This window comes from Serinus canaria, chromosome 17 (assembly GCF_022539315.1).
Source record: "Serinus canaria isolate serCan28SL12 chromosome 17, serCan2020, whole genome shotgun sequence".
Classification (NCBI taxonomy): Eukaryota; Metazoa; Chordata; class Aves; order Passeriformes; family Fringillidae; genus Serinus; species Serinus canaria.
The window spans coordinates 585,542-600,541 of NC_066330.1; the positions used below are offsets into that span (position 1 = coordinate 585,542).

General features: G+C 52.0%; 1 protein-coding gene across 5 annotated transcripts in view; it reads right to left on the minus strand.

Moving 5' to 3' along the window:
- The window catches only part of PBX3 (PBX homeobox 3), a 99,817-nt gene that overhangs the window by 5,399 nt on the left and 79,418 nt on the right, over window positions 1–15,000 (minus strand). For all 5 annotated transcript variants that reach the window (XM_050981038.1, XM_050981036.1, XM_050981037.1 and 2 more), the window contains 4 exons: window positions 13,699–13,940; window positions 9,564–9,754; window positions 7,625–7,760; window positions 1,142–1,307 (listed from right to left, as the gene is read on the minus strand). In XM_050981038.1, coding sequence (XP_050836995.1) covers window positions 1,142–1,307; window positions 7,625–7,760; window positions 9,564–9,754; window positions 13,699–13,940 — 735 coding nt within the window. The remainder of the gene's footprint in view (window positions 1–1,141; window positions 1,308–7,624; window positions 7,761–9,563; window positions 9,755–13,698; window positions 13,941–15,000) is intronic.

The following is a 15,000-nucleotide window of genomic DNA, read 5'->3' on the forward strand; positions in this document are numbered from 1 at the left end:
GCTGCAAAAACATAACCCCGAGACCTGAGGGCAGGGGAAGGAGAAGCAGCAGGAGAGGAGAGGACAGGCAAGGCTCAGTGGAGGGGAAGTTGCTGCCCTGGTGTGGGGTGAGCGTGGCCACCGGCCCCCCACAGCGGCCACCAGACCCCAGCTCTCGGCCCCAGAGCGCTGTGCTGGGCAAGTCTGGAAGCTCCCTGCAACCCAGGGCAGCTCTTCCCTCTGGAAGAGCAGCCTGTACAGCAACGTTTCCATACCAGAGCTGTCCCCCTGTGAATCACTCCATCATGAGGTGCCATCACCAAACTCTCATTTTGAGCCTGTGCTTTGTGTCTCCTTCCAAAGGAAATGGTTGGCAGTTCCCAATTATGTGGTTTATTACTGTTAAAGAGAGAACCTTTTCCTTACTTGCTTTTAGTTAGTCTTTTTTTTCCCCATGATTCTCTGTCCTCTTTAAAAGTTGTCCACTACTAAGTCACAGCAAAACTTGACTGCAAATAGTGTTTGTGCTTGTGGCAACCTTTGCCCCGGAGGCCAAAAGAGCAATGCCTCCCTCACACACTCCCTGACTAATGCAGTGCTCATACTTGCAAAATGTCATCAGCACACCAGTGAGACCTGTAGCAGAACATGTCGCAGAGTAACTCCAAACTAAAGTTCCATCCTTAGATTTCTATTTATAATATCAACTCCATTTCAAGTCACCCAGAGTTTAAACTCTAATTAGAGCATGCTAAAATATTCCTCTATTTTGTTGTTATCTTGACAATAAATTTAACAGTCCTACAAAAACAGACTTGGACCTCTGTTCCCATTCTTTCCAGTGAATGAGTAAAAACTTAAAGTAACTACAGAAACCAAGAAGGTGTCAGAAGGCAGAGCCAGGCAGCCGTTACCGCTGCAGGAATTACACGGGCCCCACTCCACTCTCCCACGGCTGTGGGAGCTTGGCTGTGAGCAGCTGGGACCACCCACGGCAGGGCTCGGCTCTCCTGGTCCAGCCTGGCCATCCTTGGGCTCAGGACTACCCCCTGTGCCAGGACTGGGACTGCTAAGGAGCTGCATCCTTCCTCATCCCGACCGAGCTCGCTAGGGCACCGTCGGGGCCCTCCGGGAGGCTGGAAGGCATCAGGCAGGTACGTACCAGAATTTGGTGTGGTGGGGGAGTTGGTCTGGTTGTTCTGGACAGCCGCGGCCACGGCGTGCGCTGCAGTCACGGCCGTCTTTGCCGCATAGAGATTGGCTTCCTCCTGGAACTTCCCAATGTTCTTCTTGTACCTGATTCTCTTATTGCCAAACCAGTTGGACACCTGCAGTGGAGAGAGGTGGGAAGGGTGAAGGACACAAAATGCTTGGCTGGCCAAAGCCAGATCCCTTAGAGATGCCAGAAACGCGACCCATACCTGCTCCAGGTAACTGAGCACTAACCCGGATCAGTTAAACATCACCATGGAGCTGGGCTGACCTGGCTCTACTGCTCTATTGGCAAACTGAGGCACAGCAAGTGACTGATGACTGCACGTATCCCAGAGCTTACTGTACCACAGCATCGTCCCCTACCACCATGGGCCATTTGTCAGCAAAACTGGTGCGAGACACAGAAAGGTGCTCAGGGGGGACCAAGGTCCGGTTGACTGAGGGCGAGCAGGCAGTGAGAGCAATTGTTCTTTATTTTTGGGCTGGAACAACCTTGGCAGCCCACTCACAGAATCGTGTTTGGTTGGCTGAAAATGAAAGGAATCATATAAATCAATAATGGTTGAAAAGTCACTTTGTCATGTCCCTTTGAAGATCTGTACTGAAGCCAAGGTGGCTCCCAGGGCACCGGCTATTAACCCACACAGGGGTCATGCCTGGAGCTGCTCAGGGAAGTTTGTACAATCTTGCTTAGGGGCTTTGTTTAACTTCAGCTGCTGCAACAGAGCTCCTAAATAACAAACCCAGTTTGGAACATGGACAATGGCCAACACAGCAGAGACAATAAAAGAACAGCTCCAGCAGTAAAGGGGAAGGGACCAGTGACAGCCCAGTGGTTATCAGGCAGCCACAGGGCATGGCAGGGGCTGGGGCCCTGCCACAGCACCCAGTTCAGGATCCTGCTGAGACAGGAGTCAAATCCTGCTGTATTTGATGCAGCACAGGCTTTTGTTTAACCACAACTAATGGAAAACCTCTGGCCTTTACCAGTAATATGGAAGGCACCTTATACATCCTGCTCCCCTGATAATACTCCACCATATTCTATATATTGCACTTAATATCACCTTGTCAGTCAGAGAAGCAATAATACATTAATGAAACCCAGCAAATAATTATTGTGTACAATCAGATTATGCTTTATTAACAGTATCATAATTGAGGAATCTCTGCACATCAACCGTATTGTCCACGGATGTGCACGAGACCCCTCTGTTTATGCACGCCCCTGGACCAATCAAACAACAGCCATCACTAATAAAGGTTTATTTAATTCTCACAGTAAAATTTTAATATCACCAGCAGCCTGGGGAAGCCTCAACGAGTGGATTTGCTTGACATCAGATCGTTTCCATTCTGCTAGTCCCAATACTTCTTAATCTTTAATATCAAGGCAATTAAAATTAATGGCCACTCATCCAGAGCCACTGTGGGCAGTGTTTCCTTGACATCAATTGTTTGATGGGATTACCTAGAGGTTAAACTAACAAGCAAGGTTTAATTGGAAGCAATGAGAGGAGCAGTGCTCGTACGTTATGTTTAACCCGCACACCACATCTAAATGAATATCCAGAAATGTTCAACTCTTCCTCAGACTGAGCCCAGCATCGGGGCTGCCACAGGAGCTGCAGCAGCCCGGGGGTGCCACAGTCACTGCCCCCATCCCCGCTGCCCAAGGACCCTGTGACACAGTGCAGGGCAGAGCGTGCCCCAGCCCGGGGAACCTGGGGACACCCGGGGACACCCAGGGACACCCGGGGGCTGCAGCTGCAGCTGGGAGAGCATGGCTGACATGGGTAGCTGGACCTGGCCAGGACAGGGCCAGGGCACTGCTCCAGCAGGCTGTGCCAGGCAGGATTTAGGATCCCTGCCCACGTGGAGCACACCTCACCTGGCTTGTGCTGCTGGCACTGCTGTGGTCCCAGGGAAGACCTGGGTGCAGGTGCTGGGCTCCCCGGGACCCAGCTCCTCACACAGCCCCATGCTCACCCCAAACATGGAAGTTGTCTCCATTGTGAACTGCCTCACAACACATTTTTCATCAAAACAAACTATCTCTTCACATAAAAAAAACAACTAACATCTTTCTCCTCCTGATCATTGAAGGCCAATTAATTAATTTGGCTTAATTGTATATTACATTTCAAACAATACTGTTGCACTTATTTATCATGTTAATTGCAACGTTAAATAAAAAGACAATAAATTATTACTGAAATCATCAAGATGCCTAATGTGGGATTTGGGATGGGGCAGGCCTGCCTCGTGCCTCCAGAGTGGGTGATTTCCTGGGATAAATCAGTGCTCATTCGGCAGAGCCACAGCTGACGCCAGAGCGTCGCTGCTGGAACTGGGGAGCTACAGATTCATGGATCTTGCAAATCTTCCCACTGCATTTCCATGGCTGTAACACATAGTCTATGTTCCACACCTAAAACATGGTACAAACCAGAAAATGTTAAAAATCAATGTTGCACAATTACAACATTGATCTGTGATCTAAACCCAGGAATTTTACCTCCAGAACTATTTCATTATGCTGCAGCTTTTTTCTGTGCTTTCCACATGAAGTCCAGGGGTAAGAGCCCCTCCATCCACAGTTTTCCCTGTCTACCTGCTCACAGAAACACTCAGAAGCAGCAGGGGCCAGAGGGGAGCTGGAAAGCAGCTCCTGCATCCTTTCTTTAAAACAATGTTAAATATATTCCCTTGTCAACCACATCCTTCTTTTGTTTGAAGCGGTGAAAAATGTTATTGCTGTACTCCACTGCCCTGCTCTCAGCACTGGCTGTGCCCTCTCTCCAGCCCGTGTGATGGACTGATGGTCATTTGTGACACCCTGGAAGAGGCTCATCTGCAAAAGTATAAAACATCAGCCTCGCAGCCATGGGAGGGGAGAACAGACAATACAGTTTATCTCCCTCCAACGTGTGCTGATGGGGTGGCTCTAAATTACAGCCGACAATGTTCTCTGCTAAGGACATTTTTTTCCCCAGAATTACCTTTTCCGCACTCTTAAAAATGAAATTGTGTGAGGTGTTCATCTTAATAAATAGTTTGTCTTTATGCTTTTCTTGAAAAACCTTCTCTACATATTATTTTAAACACCGATATCAAAACTGAAGCCATCGATCTCCCACCTGCAATGAAACGGTTCTGGGAGACAATTTTCTTTGCAGCTCAGTAAAGTGCCATGGCAGCAGGATTTCCAGTCAGCAGCTTAATCTGGGGGGAGGATGACCCAAAGCACTCGCTAATTAAGTGTTTGAGGGAGAAAATGTTCTGCCATGAATCTGCCCCCAGCGTGTACAAGGCACTGACAGTACAAGAGAGAAACACTTGGGATCATCGTTAGGAGAGGCTACAGAAGAGCCTGGCTCAGCCAGGGAAAGGACAAAGCCTCTTCATCAGATACAAGCCAACAGCTCCAGAGTTTGGAAAGCCATCCCCTAATGTTATTTATTCATTTTTCCAGCTCTTTGGCCCTCCAGGGTATTTGCAGCACAGAAGGTAAATGGGGCATGGTGACAGGCAAGGCAAGGTCCAAGGGACACTTGGTCAAGGCTGAAAATACACACACTTAGAGATCTTCCATGAAAGCCCTGAGAGAGGTGCAGCTCAGGCACTTCCTTGGATGCCATTGCTTGTCCCCTGTGATGCTGCTCCTGCCAGGGTTTCAATGACTGCTCAATTCACTCCGAGCTCTGGATTGCATCCTCTGAGTTCTGCTGTCAGTCACAGAGCAGTGTGTGGGGGGCTGCTCTGTAGTGCCTGCTCAGAGCTCTTCTACTACATGGCCTCAAAAATATACACCCTTTTCAGTAAAAGAAAGACACCTCCAGCCCAGTTTGACCTACAAAATACCATCTAACCCTGCAGCACTGCCGTGCAGCCTCTGGAAGTGCCTTTGGAAATCAAAGATTAGAATACCCACAGTATTCATGCTCTCTAGCTGTGACAGCAGATCCATCAGGAACTCAAGCAACCAGCTGATCACAGGCACTCCCTCTCTCTCATACATGCTCCTCTCCCATTCCATGATACATGGCCCCATTTCCAGGCTGTACCATATCAACACGAGTTTCTCCAAGTCATTTATAACATCTTGCCAGAGTGTAGTTCCAGCCGTGCCAAGGGCCCAGCCTTGCATCCCTGGTGCCTGGCTGGGTGGGCAGCACTGTCCCCAGACCAGGCTGGCAATGTCACCCAGCAAGGCTGAGGCTGCCAGCAGTGCTATGGAGGGCACAATGCAGCTACTCCCATTGCTCACTCAGGCTTCCTAATGGATTCAAGGAACAACTAATTCATGTCTGTATCAAATATTAAAAAGACAAACCTATATTCCTGTCACAGGCTCTCTGCCACTGCTGGGTTGTTGGACCATCTGCCTGCCTTTTATTTCATTCTACAGCATATACATTAAATCTTATCAAACAACCAATTAAGAAAGAAATCAGATCTATTAGCATTAGAAGCAATCAGTTATGGCTTCTCAAATGTTCCATCTCATTTCCTACAGTCACTTCAGCCTTATCTTGATCTGTCTTTTTATCTGTCCACACCAAGGCATCACTGAGCCCCTCTCTGCCAGGCACAGCTCACCACTGGATGCAGAGGGAACAGCTCTTCAGCAGGTCTGGTGGGCTTTTTCACATGTCAACTTGCCCAACATTAACTAAAACTGAAGAACTTTTGGTTTAAGTTGGTGTTGATGGCATGGCCTCTCCTAATCATACAGCAGGCTGCCTTGGATCACGTTGAAGATTTCTGGACACCATTTACTGAAGGAATTGCCACAAAGCTTCCTGTGCCAAGGACTGAAACCAGGAGCAGGATTCAGGCTGCAGACCACAGTGCCCTGGCACTCGTGTGCTCTCAGGCTGTTTGGTGGTTCCAGGCACTCCCAGCAGCCGCAGGGATGCCTGAGGGCACTGAGAGCAGCCCAGCAGCCACCATGGGCTGCAGTGCTCCTGTGATGCTAAGGGCAAGGGAGGAGCAATGTGAGAGGGAACAAGCTGTGAGCTGAATTTCCCTCAAAAACTTCCTGCCCATCACCACAGCTATTTCTAAATGGACTGGGAGAAAGTGCCTCCCTCCCCACGCCATACCTTCCCCTGGCAGCGAGCACAGCCCATTGCCACCCCATGTCAGAGTGGGTGCTGCGTGCCAAGGAACAGGCAAGGAGACAGCAAGGCACACACACGTGCCCTGGGGCAGTTCTGCCAGGGCTGGTGCCATGGGAGCAGCCAAAGTCAAGTAATTCCAAATTTGGAGGAGCTGGGCAGACTTTCATTTGAAAGTCTTCGATAAAGTGCCTGAATTTTTCATGCATTCAATGGAGGCTTATAAAGTAAATCTCAACTCAGGTCTTAATTATAAAGCTAAAGGTTGCATTGCTAATAATGCCAATAGTGCAGGCTGCAATCATTAATAGTTAACACACGCGCCGCAGGCACCGTTCCTCCCAAGGACCTGAAATATTGATAAGGGAGCTGAGGGAGCAGGGGGGAGCTGGCACTGGCCCTCGCCACAGGAGGGGACAACTTGGAGACTTCCCTGCCACAAGGAAGGGAAGTCTCTCAGGCTCTTCCCCAAGCTCTGCAAGCCAGATTTGTAGGAGAATAATTGGGGTTTCTAGCAAACATACAGGCCACGTGGAATGCCAAGATATGTTTTGCTCTTTGAGCTGCCTGGTGAAGGAAAACTCGATGGTGTTGTCAGCCTGAGCATCGCTGCAAGACACCAGTCTGAGCTGTACAGGTATTTTGGCCCACAGGAAAAGCAGCTGCAGCCAAAAATAGCACAGTCCTGGCTGGGGAGGTGCTGCATTAACTTCACACTAACAGCTGTTATGTGTGGTAAAAGGAGCAAATCTGCCCAATGCAGTTTTGCCACAGAGAAGCCACTTGTGTCACTTCAGTGTAGCTAGAGGCTCAATTTCTAACTGGCTTAGAAAAACAACTTTCAGCAATCAAAGAAATTTGGATCTATAAAGATAGATCCTAAATTTGTCAATAAACTGTCCTTTCCCCAAAAGCCTGTTTAGCTGCAATGAATTCAGAGCAGAGCAAGGCTCAGCCAGGAGCCTCACTACTGTGCAGAGGGAAGGCTGATGTGAAGTGGGGTGCAGACCTTGCCTCTTTTTATCTTCTTCTCTGAGCACAGCACCTTTGTACCCCAGCACAGCCCCAGCCACCACAGGCAGGCAGCCTTTTCTGCAGAGCTCAGCCACATCCCATCACCCTGCAAACCTCCTCATGGTCAACACACAAACGTGAAGGGGTGACAGAGGTGCTTTAGGCAGGCCCAGCTCCGTACCCCTTGCCTCCACTGGAACCACCTCCCAGACCTGGAAGGGAGGTGCCAGCATTGCAAGGGGAGCCAGGGGACTGACAGCCTGAGTGGGCAGGGGGTCCTCCCTGCTGCTTACCTGTGATACCGTGATGCTGCATTTCTTTGCCAGCTCTTCTTTGGCTTCTTCACTGGGGTAGGGGTTACTGAGGTGGGAGTAAAAATACTCGTTCAAGATTTCTGTGGCTTGTTTACTGAAGTTACGCCTTTTCCGTCTGAAATGAGAAAAGCAAAACACCGCTGTTTCTCCAGGTGCCAGCAGGTCCCTGCTTGGATGGGGAACAGCAGCCTTTGTTTCAAAGCCTCTGCTGCAGCACAGCAGAGCTGTCCTGGCACCCTGATCCCTTTGGGCTCCCCGACACCGTGGGAGGGAGCAGCAGGCAGCAACACCACAACCTGCACCCAGCCCAAGGGGGCTCTGGATTCTGCCTCTGGCTTCACACCCCCACCTCCCTGCAGGGTTCATCCCATGGGACCACAGGCCACATTCATGCGCTGTGGGAGAACTGGTGAGGCAGGTGCTGAGCCAGCAGCCTTCCTTGTGGCTCCTCCACAGCCAGGTACACAGCCCAGCCCAGAGCTCCCGGCCACAGAGCCCCTCTGTGCCAGCAGCAGCCTGGCAGACCTCCTTCCCCTCCTTCCCTTCAGCACAGGTCAGCTGGGCCCCGGCACAGCTCCCTGGGGTGAGGATGGTACAACAGGATGGGGCAGCCGTGCTGATGTGTCCTCACATGGCCTCCCTGAGCTAATTGGCTTCCCACAGCAAGTGGATTTCAGGGCTTTGTGAGCGAGACCCATCTGTGCCCCCTCCTGCCGTGGGCTGTACGGGGCCCAGGCTCTGGCCCACATGGGACATGGGACAGGCCCCAAGGGGTGTCACCTGGCCAGGGCACAGAGCCTTGCCGAGGGCACCTGCCCGTGCTCCGGCCCAGGAGCCTGCAGCCCTCGCCATGGGGGCAGCCCACGCAGGCAGTGCCTGCACAGCTGCAGTGCCATCCCTCCGTGCCAGCGGCTGCTCTCCTTTAGCAGAGCATCCTCTGGAAGGCTCCAGTTAAACATTTCCTTGGAGCTCCTTCCCCCAGGGCTGCTGCAATCACCGCCGGCGCCCCAGGCCAGCCGGCAGCCGAGCGCAATCCCCAGCGCGCTCTTGCCGAGTATGGCGGTGCTGCTAACTGCACTGTATCCTGGAGCAGGCAGGCTCCCTCCCTAGGGCTCTGTTTATCTCATTACTATGCTTCCGCTCATTTTGCCTTATTTACCTTCCTCCTTTTTAAAGAAATCACTTTAAAATGTACATCTGCAGGCTCTACCTTTGCGTTCCTGGAGCTCTCCATAGACATCTCCTCCAACTGCCTGCAATTACCCTGATTTCCCACACCTGCCAGTGACCTCCTTGTTAATAACATTATTTTGGTCTTGTTTAGCTCCTCGCAGCTTTCAGGTGTGAAGCGTGAGCTGCTGGAGGAGGGAGGCTCCGTGTGGCGCCTGCTGCTCCTCCCTTTTCCGCCCGGCTCTGCTCCTGCTCTGCCAGGCCCTGCCAGCTGCAGGGGCCCTGCTCTGTGGACAGGAGCCCTGTGAAGGGGATGGGGCTGGGGATCACTATCCCACCTCATCAGGCTTCAAAACAATTCTGACTGTGCCTAAACCCCCCTCCTTAATCCATGCCTGCCTGTCCCCTGGCAGCTTGTGGAGCAAGCAGCCCACTCAGGCCGCCGTGGGTCCTGGGGACAGGCATTGAGCTCCAACAGTGGTGCAGGTGTCCAAGGTGGGGAAAACAAGCCTTTGCACTAAAATTTGAAGAAAAGACCTTGTTGCTTCTGAAGTCCTACTGTGCAGGGACTTCAGGGGGTTTCTTCCACAGCAGCTGTGGCTGAAGGCTCTTGTTGGATCAGAGCAGCCTCTCCCACTCATCCCTGCTGACATGGGACACCACTCCCAGTATGGCCAGGCTCTCCTGGGCTGCCCAGAAATTACTGCTTCTCCCCAAGAAGAGACAGGGGCACTTGCCTCTGCCTTACCTGGCATCAAGGAACCTTGATCTTAAAATCATTACTGCTTCACAAGTGCTTTGTTTGAGCTGCATCTGGATGGAGCTGAATTTTCGATGAATGATGCCCACCATCCTTTCAATCTCCTTGGGAGAAATGGGACGTGTCCGGCTCTGTTCTCTGAGGAGGTTCATGACATGAGTGGTAAATTCATTACATGCCTGTGGAGGAAGAAGAGGCTCAGACGTGGGTTTGTGCTGTCCCACAAGGACACAAGCTCTGACCTGGCTGTTGGGGGAAGGCAGCACTGAGAGGGACCCCACACATGGCCCTGTCCCCTCCACATGTGTGGCCACAGGATCCCACCCTGTCCAGAAGACCTGCAGCTGTCCTGGGGCAGCCAGGGGAGCCCAGTGACCATGGCCCTGCTCCTGCCATGCTCATCCCTTTCCCCATTCCCAGCTAGACCCCGTGGAGAGGAGCAGTTGGATCAGCCCCTGTAGCAGCTGCAGGCAGGGGCAGGGTGTGAGTGGGGACCTGCACTCCTCACAGCCAGGGGTGCAGTACCCCGAGCCCTGTGCCTGGGTGCCCCCTGCAGCACCCAGGGACCTGAGACCTTTCTGAGGCCCCTGTGTCCCTGCCCTGGGTGGGTTTCAGTGACACTGTGCCCCAGCCTGGCCCACGCTGTGTGGCAGAGGCACTGAGGGAAGGGGAGCCTTCGATTACGACTCCCAGTCTGTGACATGTTGATATAAACTTCAGACTGAGCCACCACCAGGATCCCCCTGGTCCCACCCTCCACACATGCTGCTGTCCTGACTTCCCTTTACAGACTGGAGCCTGACAAAAACTCTGCTAGCTCCCCTCTTCCCTCTCAAGCCAGGCTGCAAAATATGTACGTAATATGTCTGACGACCACATTTTCAAGGATTCTCCATCATTTCAACAGATTATGTGATGGAAGGAGTTAAAAGTGAAAAGTTTATGCATCTAAAAACTCATAATTTCCTATAACATTTGCTGAACATCTCACAACTTATTAAGTGAAGCCATCTATGAATGCAAATGCTGATTAGCAATTTGGCAATAGCCCAACATTCGCAGAATTCACATAGCTTTTCTTTAAACCAGTAGTTCATACATGATTAATTAGAACATCTCATTTATGTAGTGTGCACTTTAGCTCATTACTCTAAGTAAAATTCGTTAAGTATTTACATTTAGATAATTAAAATCTGGGTACACCCTTAAGAAAGATGCATACACTTCAGGCAAAGTGATTTTTTTTCTTTACACTACTGAAAGTAAATTACAGGCTAATTTACATCCGTGCAGCGCCCGTTGGAGGCGGCGCTGGGCGAGCCCTGGAGCAGAGCCCTTCGCTCGCCACTGCTCCTCCCAGCACCTGCCAGCCCCGGCTCTGCCAGCACTCCCCGAGCTCCAGGGGAAGGAGTTGGACATTCCTCACCCTCACTTCCCACCAGCACGTTCTTTCTTTCATCAGGGGACAGAGCATGCAGAAGTTCAGGCCCAGCCCTCTGACTGATGCCACCAGCTTTGGCTCACCCGGGAAATGTTGCACAGAAGGGAAGGAGACAGGGGCACCAAAATGCAGCAGCAGCTCTCCCCCTGAGATCAGGAAGCAGCTCTGACAGCTCCAAAATAAAGCTGAACCCAAGAATTTGGCAGTGGATGGATGTTCCAGGCACACAGTTTGCCACAAGCCCCCTTCTTTTCAGATCCCAGGAATTCAGTTTTAAAGTACAATAAAATTGGTAACTGTTGCATTAGAAATATTTTCAGGCATGTCTTTTCTATAACAGATTTAGTATCAAAAACTGGACTTTGAAAAGCAAAAACTAGTTTTTTGCTTTCAAGAACCAAAATCCTTTCGCTGACTTTACTCAACTTGCCTGATGAGACTTGGTTTGGCTACAACTGCTTGGAGAGCCTGGGTTTAATTCATCTCCACCAGCACCTCCCCTCTGCAGAGCTGCCTCACACAGCACAGTGGGAGGAAGCTCAGAAGACTCTGATGCTTTGTCTTGTTTCTCTTGTTTATTTATAGCGTCCAAGCTACTTGATCCCTTTTCCAGGACTATTTTTCAGGCCTCTGCTTGGTGCCCAAGACATTATTAATAATGTCAGGTTATAAGTGATGGCCTTGTTAACCTGCTCAGAAACCTTGTAGGAGCAGGGATGCTCCTGCTGTCTCAGTGCTTCATCACAAGTACACAGGAAAAAGAGAGGAAATGGCCCAAAACAATGTTGAGGGGCAGGGTGGCAGCCAGTGCTCTGTGAGGCTGCTGGTGGCTTCTGAGCTGCCACACCTCACCCCAGTTCGGGGTGAATTCAGGAGACATCTGTGAACTTGGGAAGTGGGTTCCCAGCTGCTCCAGGAGGCCTGGGACCCTTACAGTACTTTTGCCTACAGCAAAAAGTGTATTTCAGTGTAATTACAGCAGATAGCTTTCAATATGTCATCTCTGTTATAGGAGCTGTAAATTATGGAAGGCGCTGCCTGTGCGTGGCCATTTCTCCCGGCGCCCAGCGAGGGAGCGCTGGGTGATGGCGTGACACACTTTCCATTTCTCTTTCCCCTTTTTTTTTTCCCTGAGTGCATTCCCCTGACTGGCAACAAATATCAGGATCAAACTCTGCCTGGAAAGCGTCTCCAGGAAGGCGCTCTGGTTCCTGCTGCCAGGGACCGGGGGATGCCTGTGCTGGGCAGGATGGCAGGAGCGGCTCCGCGCTGCGGGCAGGTGCCCGGCACGGGCTCCCCGCTGCAGGAGCCTCCTGCCTCCCAGAACCTGTGGCGCCAGAGGCTCAGATGCCAAGGCCTGGCTGCCTCTCAGGCACTGCAGTGAGACAAACCAGCAGGAGACAGTTTGCTGCCAGGCTGGGGAAATCATCATATGTCTGTTGAGCAGACATGGCTGGGTGTCAGAATCCGTGGGGAAGCATGCAAGTCTCATCCTCAGCTCTACCTCTCTCTCCTGCTCCAGCAGCATTTGAGCATCCTCCAAAATTTCCTGTGGTGTGGACGGATGGCTGTGACATTTCAGCTGAAACCTTTGTAAATGGAGCTACAGGGCAAAAAATGCTCCTGCTTCCCCCAGGTCATTAAACTTATTAGAGTCCAAGGATGTTTGCCAGGAAGCGGCTGCGAGCATGGAGCTGCTGCCTCTGTGGCCCAGATCTGCCTGTAGCCTGCGTGCTGTGCCTGTAGGAGACAGCTTAATGCCACAGCCACCCCCATCCCAACGCTGTGGCTGCACCGGTGGGGCGGGGAGGGCTCAGGGCTCCACCAGGACTGCTGGGCCCTGGGGGTCAGGGGACAACAGCAGATTTGTACAAAGACCCTGACAGGTGTTTGCTCAGTTATTTGTTCTCCACTTGAACAGCACAGTGGAAGAGACAGCACAGCCAAGGCAGTGCCACTGGCACCTGAGTCACACAGTGCTGCTGGCACCTGGCAGCATGTGGCAAATGTTCTCAGTGCCACCGGCGTGGCCAATGTGTTGGGTCACCAGGTGCCAGTGGTGAACACAAACCTACAGGCTTCTGCAGCATGCTCTTTACTCCAAACAAAGACACTGTGCTGGCATCTGCCTGAATTAGGATTTCCCTAGTTTCTGTCCCCAAGCCTGGGCCAGGTGCTCTGCTGACGCCTCACTGCCCACTCTCTTCCAGCCTGCTCCAGCTGACCTGCTGTGGCCAAGTCCTGTGCCAGAGTATCCTGCCACCTGCTCCAGGAGCCTGTGGGCTGAGATGGCCAGTGCAGCCCTTGTCTGCCTGTGCTCCCCAACTTGCCAGACCCAGCTATGTGAGACCTCATCAGGGCAGAGGGTGGCACTGAGTGACAGACATCTCTCCTCCTCTCTGTCTTCTATGGGCTGGGCAAAGGGGAGAAACACGGGCTTGGGTGCTGCTCTTGTGCAGTTACAGACAACAGAAAACACTCAGACATGCAAGACATGCGTCCTGGCTCCAGCCAGCAGCTCCTTGGAGCCCAACAGATGACAGACTCCCATGGTGGCTCTCTCTGGGCAGAGGGGTGGGGAAGGGGAGGAAGGGTTGTGGTCCAGAGTGGGCAGTGGTGGGCACTGGCAAGCAGAGGAGAGCAGTGTCAGGTACACGAACAACTGAGAGGCTGATGTCTGACCTGTTCATATTTCTCCAGCTCTGTGTGATAGATTTGTCTGATCTGGGTCAATTTGGCTCTGTAATCTGAGTGTTCAATAGAGTTATCTGAAGACCCTCCAGAGGCTGCTGCGGCTGCAGCTGCTGCCGCCGATCCCCCACCTTTCTCCGGACCTGAGACTCCTTCTGCCAGAAGCATATTGTCTAGTCTCATTAGCTGAGGATCGGGAGGGTCTTCCTCCTGGGCTCCTCGGATGCTCAAACCTTGGGCAGAAAAGAGAGAACAAGAGAAAACACAGTCAGTACTTCTTCATCTGCCCGACTTCTGCCCACTCGCTGCCTGCCTGCCACGAGCCCTCTGTGACACCCACCTGCCCGGGGGCCATGGGCACGGCCCTGCCCCAGCCCTGCCCCAGCCCCCCACGGGCACGGCCCTGCCCCAGCCCTGCTCCAGCATGGCCCCAGCACACCAGCCAGCCCCATAAGATGCAGTCTGGCAGTGCCACAGGACCCTCTGTGCTCCCATACACAGCAGCAAAAGTACCTGTGTAGGCTGTGCCAGATGTGCCAGCAACACACAGCTGCCAGGCATGGACCTGGGCACCAGCAGTGTGCTCTGTGCACTCAGGGGACAGCACAGGATTCCACACTGACTGTCTCAAGGAGGACACACAGTAGGAGATGACCCCCCCACTGGCCAACTTTCCAACTCAAGAAAGCACAAGGCATTAATCTTGCTCTAAAATACACATTTTAAACCTGTCACCTTCATTTAAAACTATAATTCCATATAATTTCATGGGAATAATAAAAATGTCTCATGATCTCTTTGAATTATTTCTGTTGCCTGTTCAGAGGTCCACAGGCACAAGATGATGATGCCACACATTGTCCCGGCGTGTCCCTGAGCTGGCACATGGGTGTTGGGGACAGCCCTGGCACGGCTCAGGCTACCCATGCTGCAGCCAGGGAAGGTGATGCCACACCTGGGAGTGCCTGCAGCAGCAGGGGTGGTGGTGCCTGGCCAAGGGAGTGCTGCACCCATCCCTCATGCCCTTGTCTGCCAGGCCCCACTGCCTTGGCACAGCTCCTGGCCCGCAGTGCCGTAACACAGGGGTGATTTCCTGGGTGAGTTGTTCCCCTGTTTGTCACTCTCCTCCTCTGCTCTGCTGTCAGAATGTTCAATAACATCCTGGTTTTAATCCACTCAAGCTCTCCTTCCCTTCTCATTAATGACTTCTGCTGTTGTTTTTCCTTTTAGCTTCTGGACCCTTTCTCAGTCCATGTTTACTGTGCTCTATTCTAGCTGTTATTCCTCAGCTGC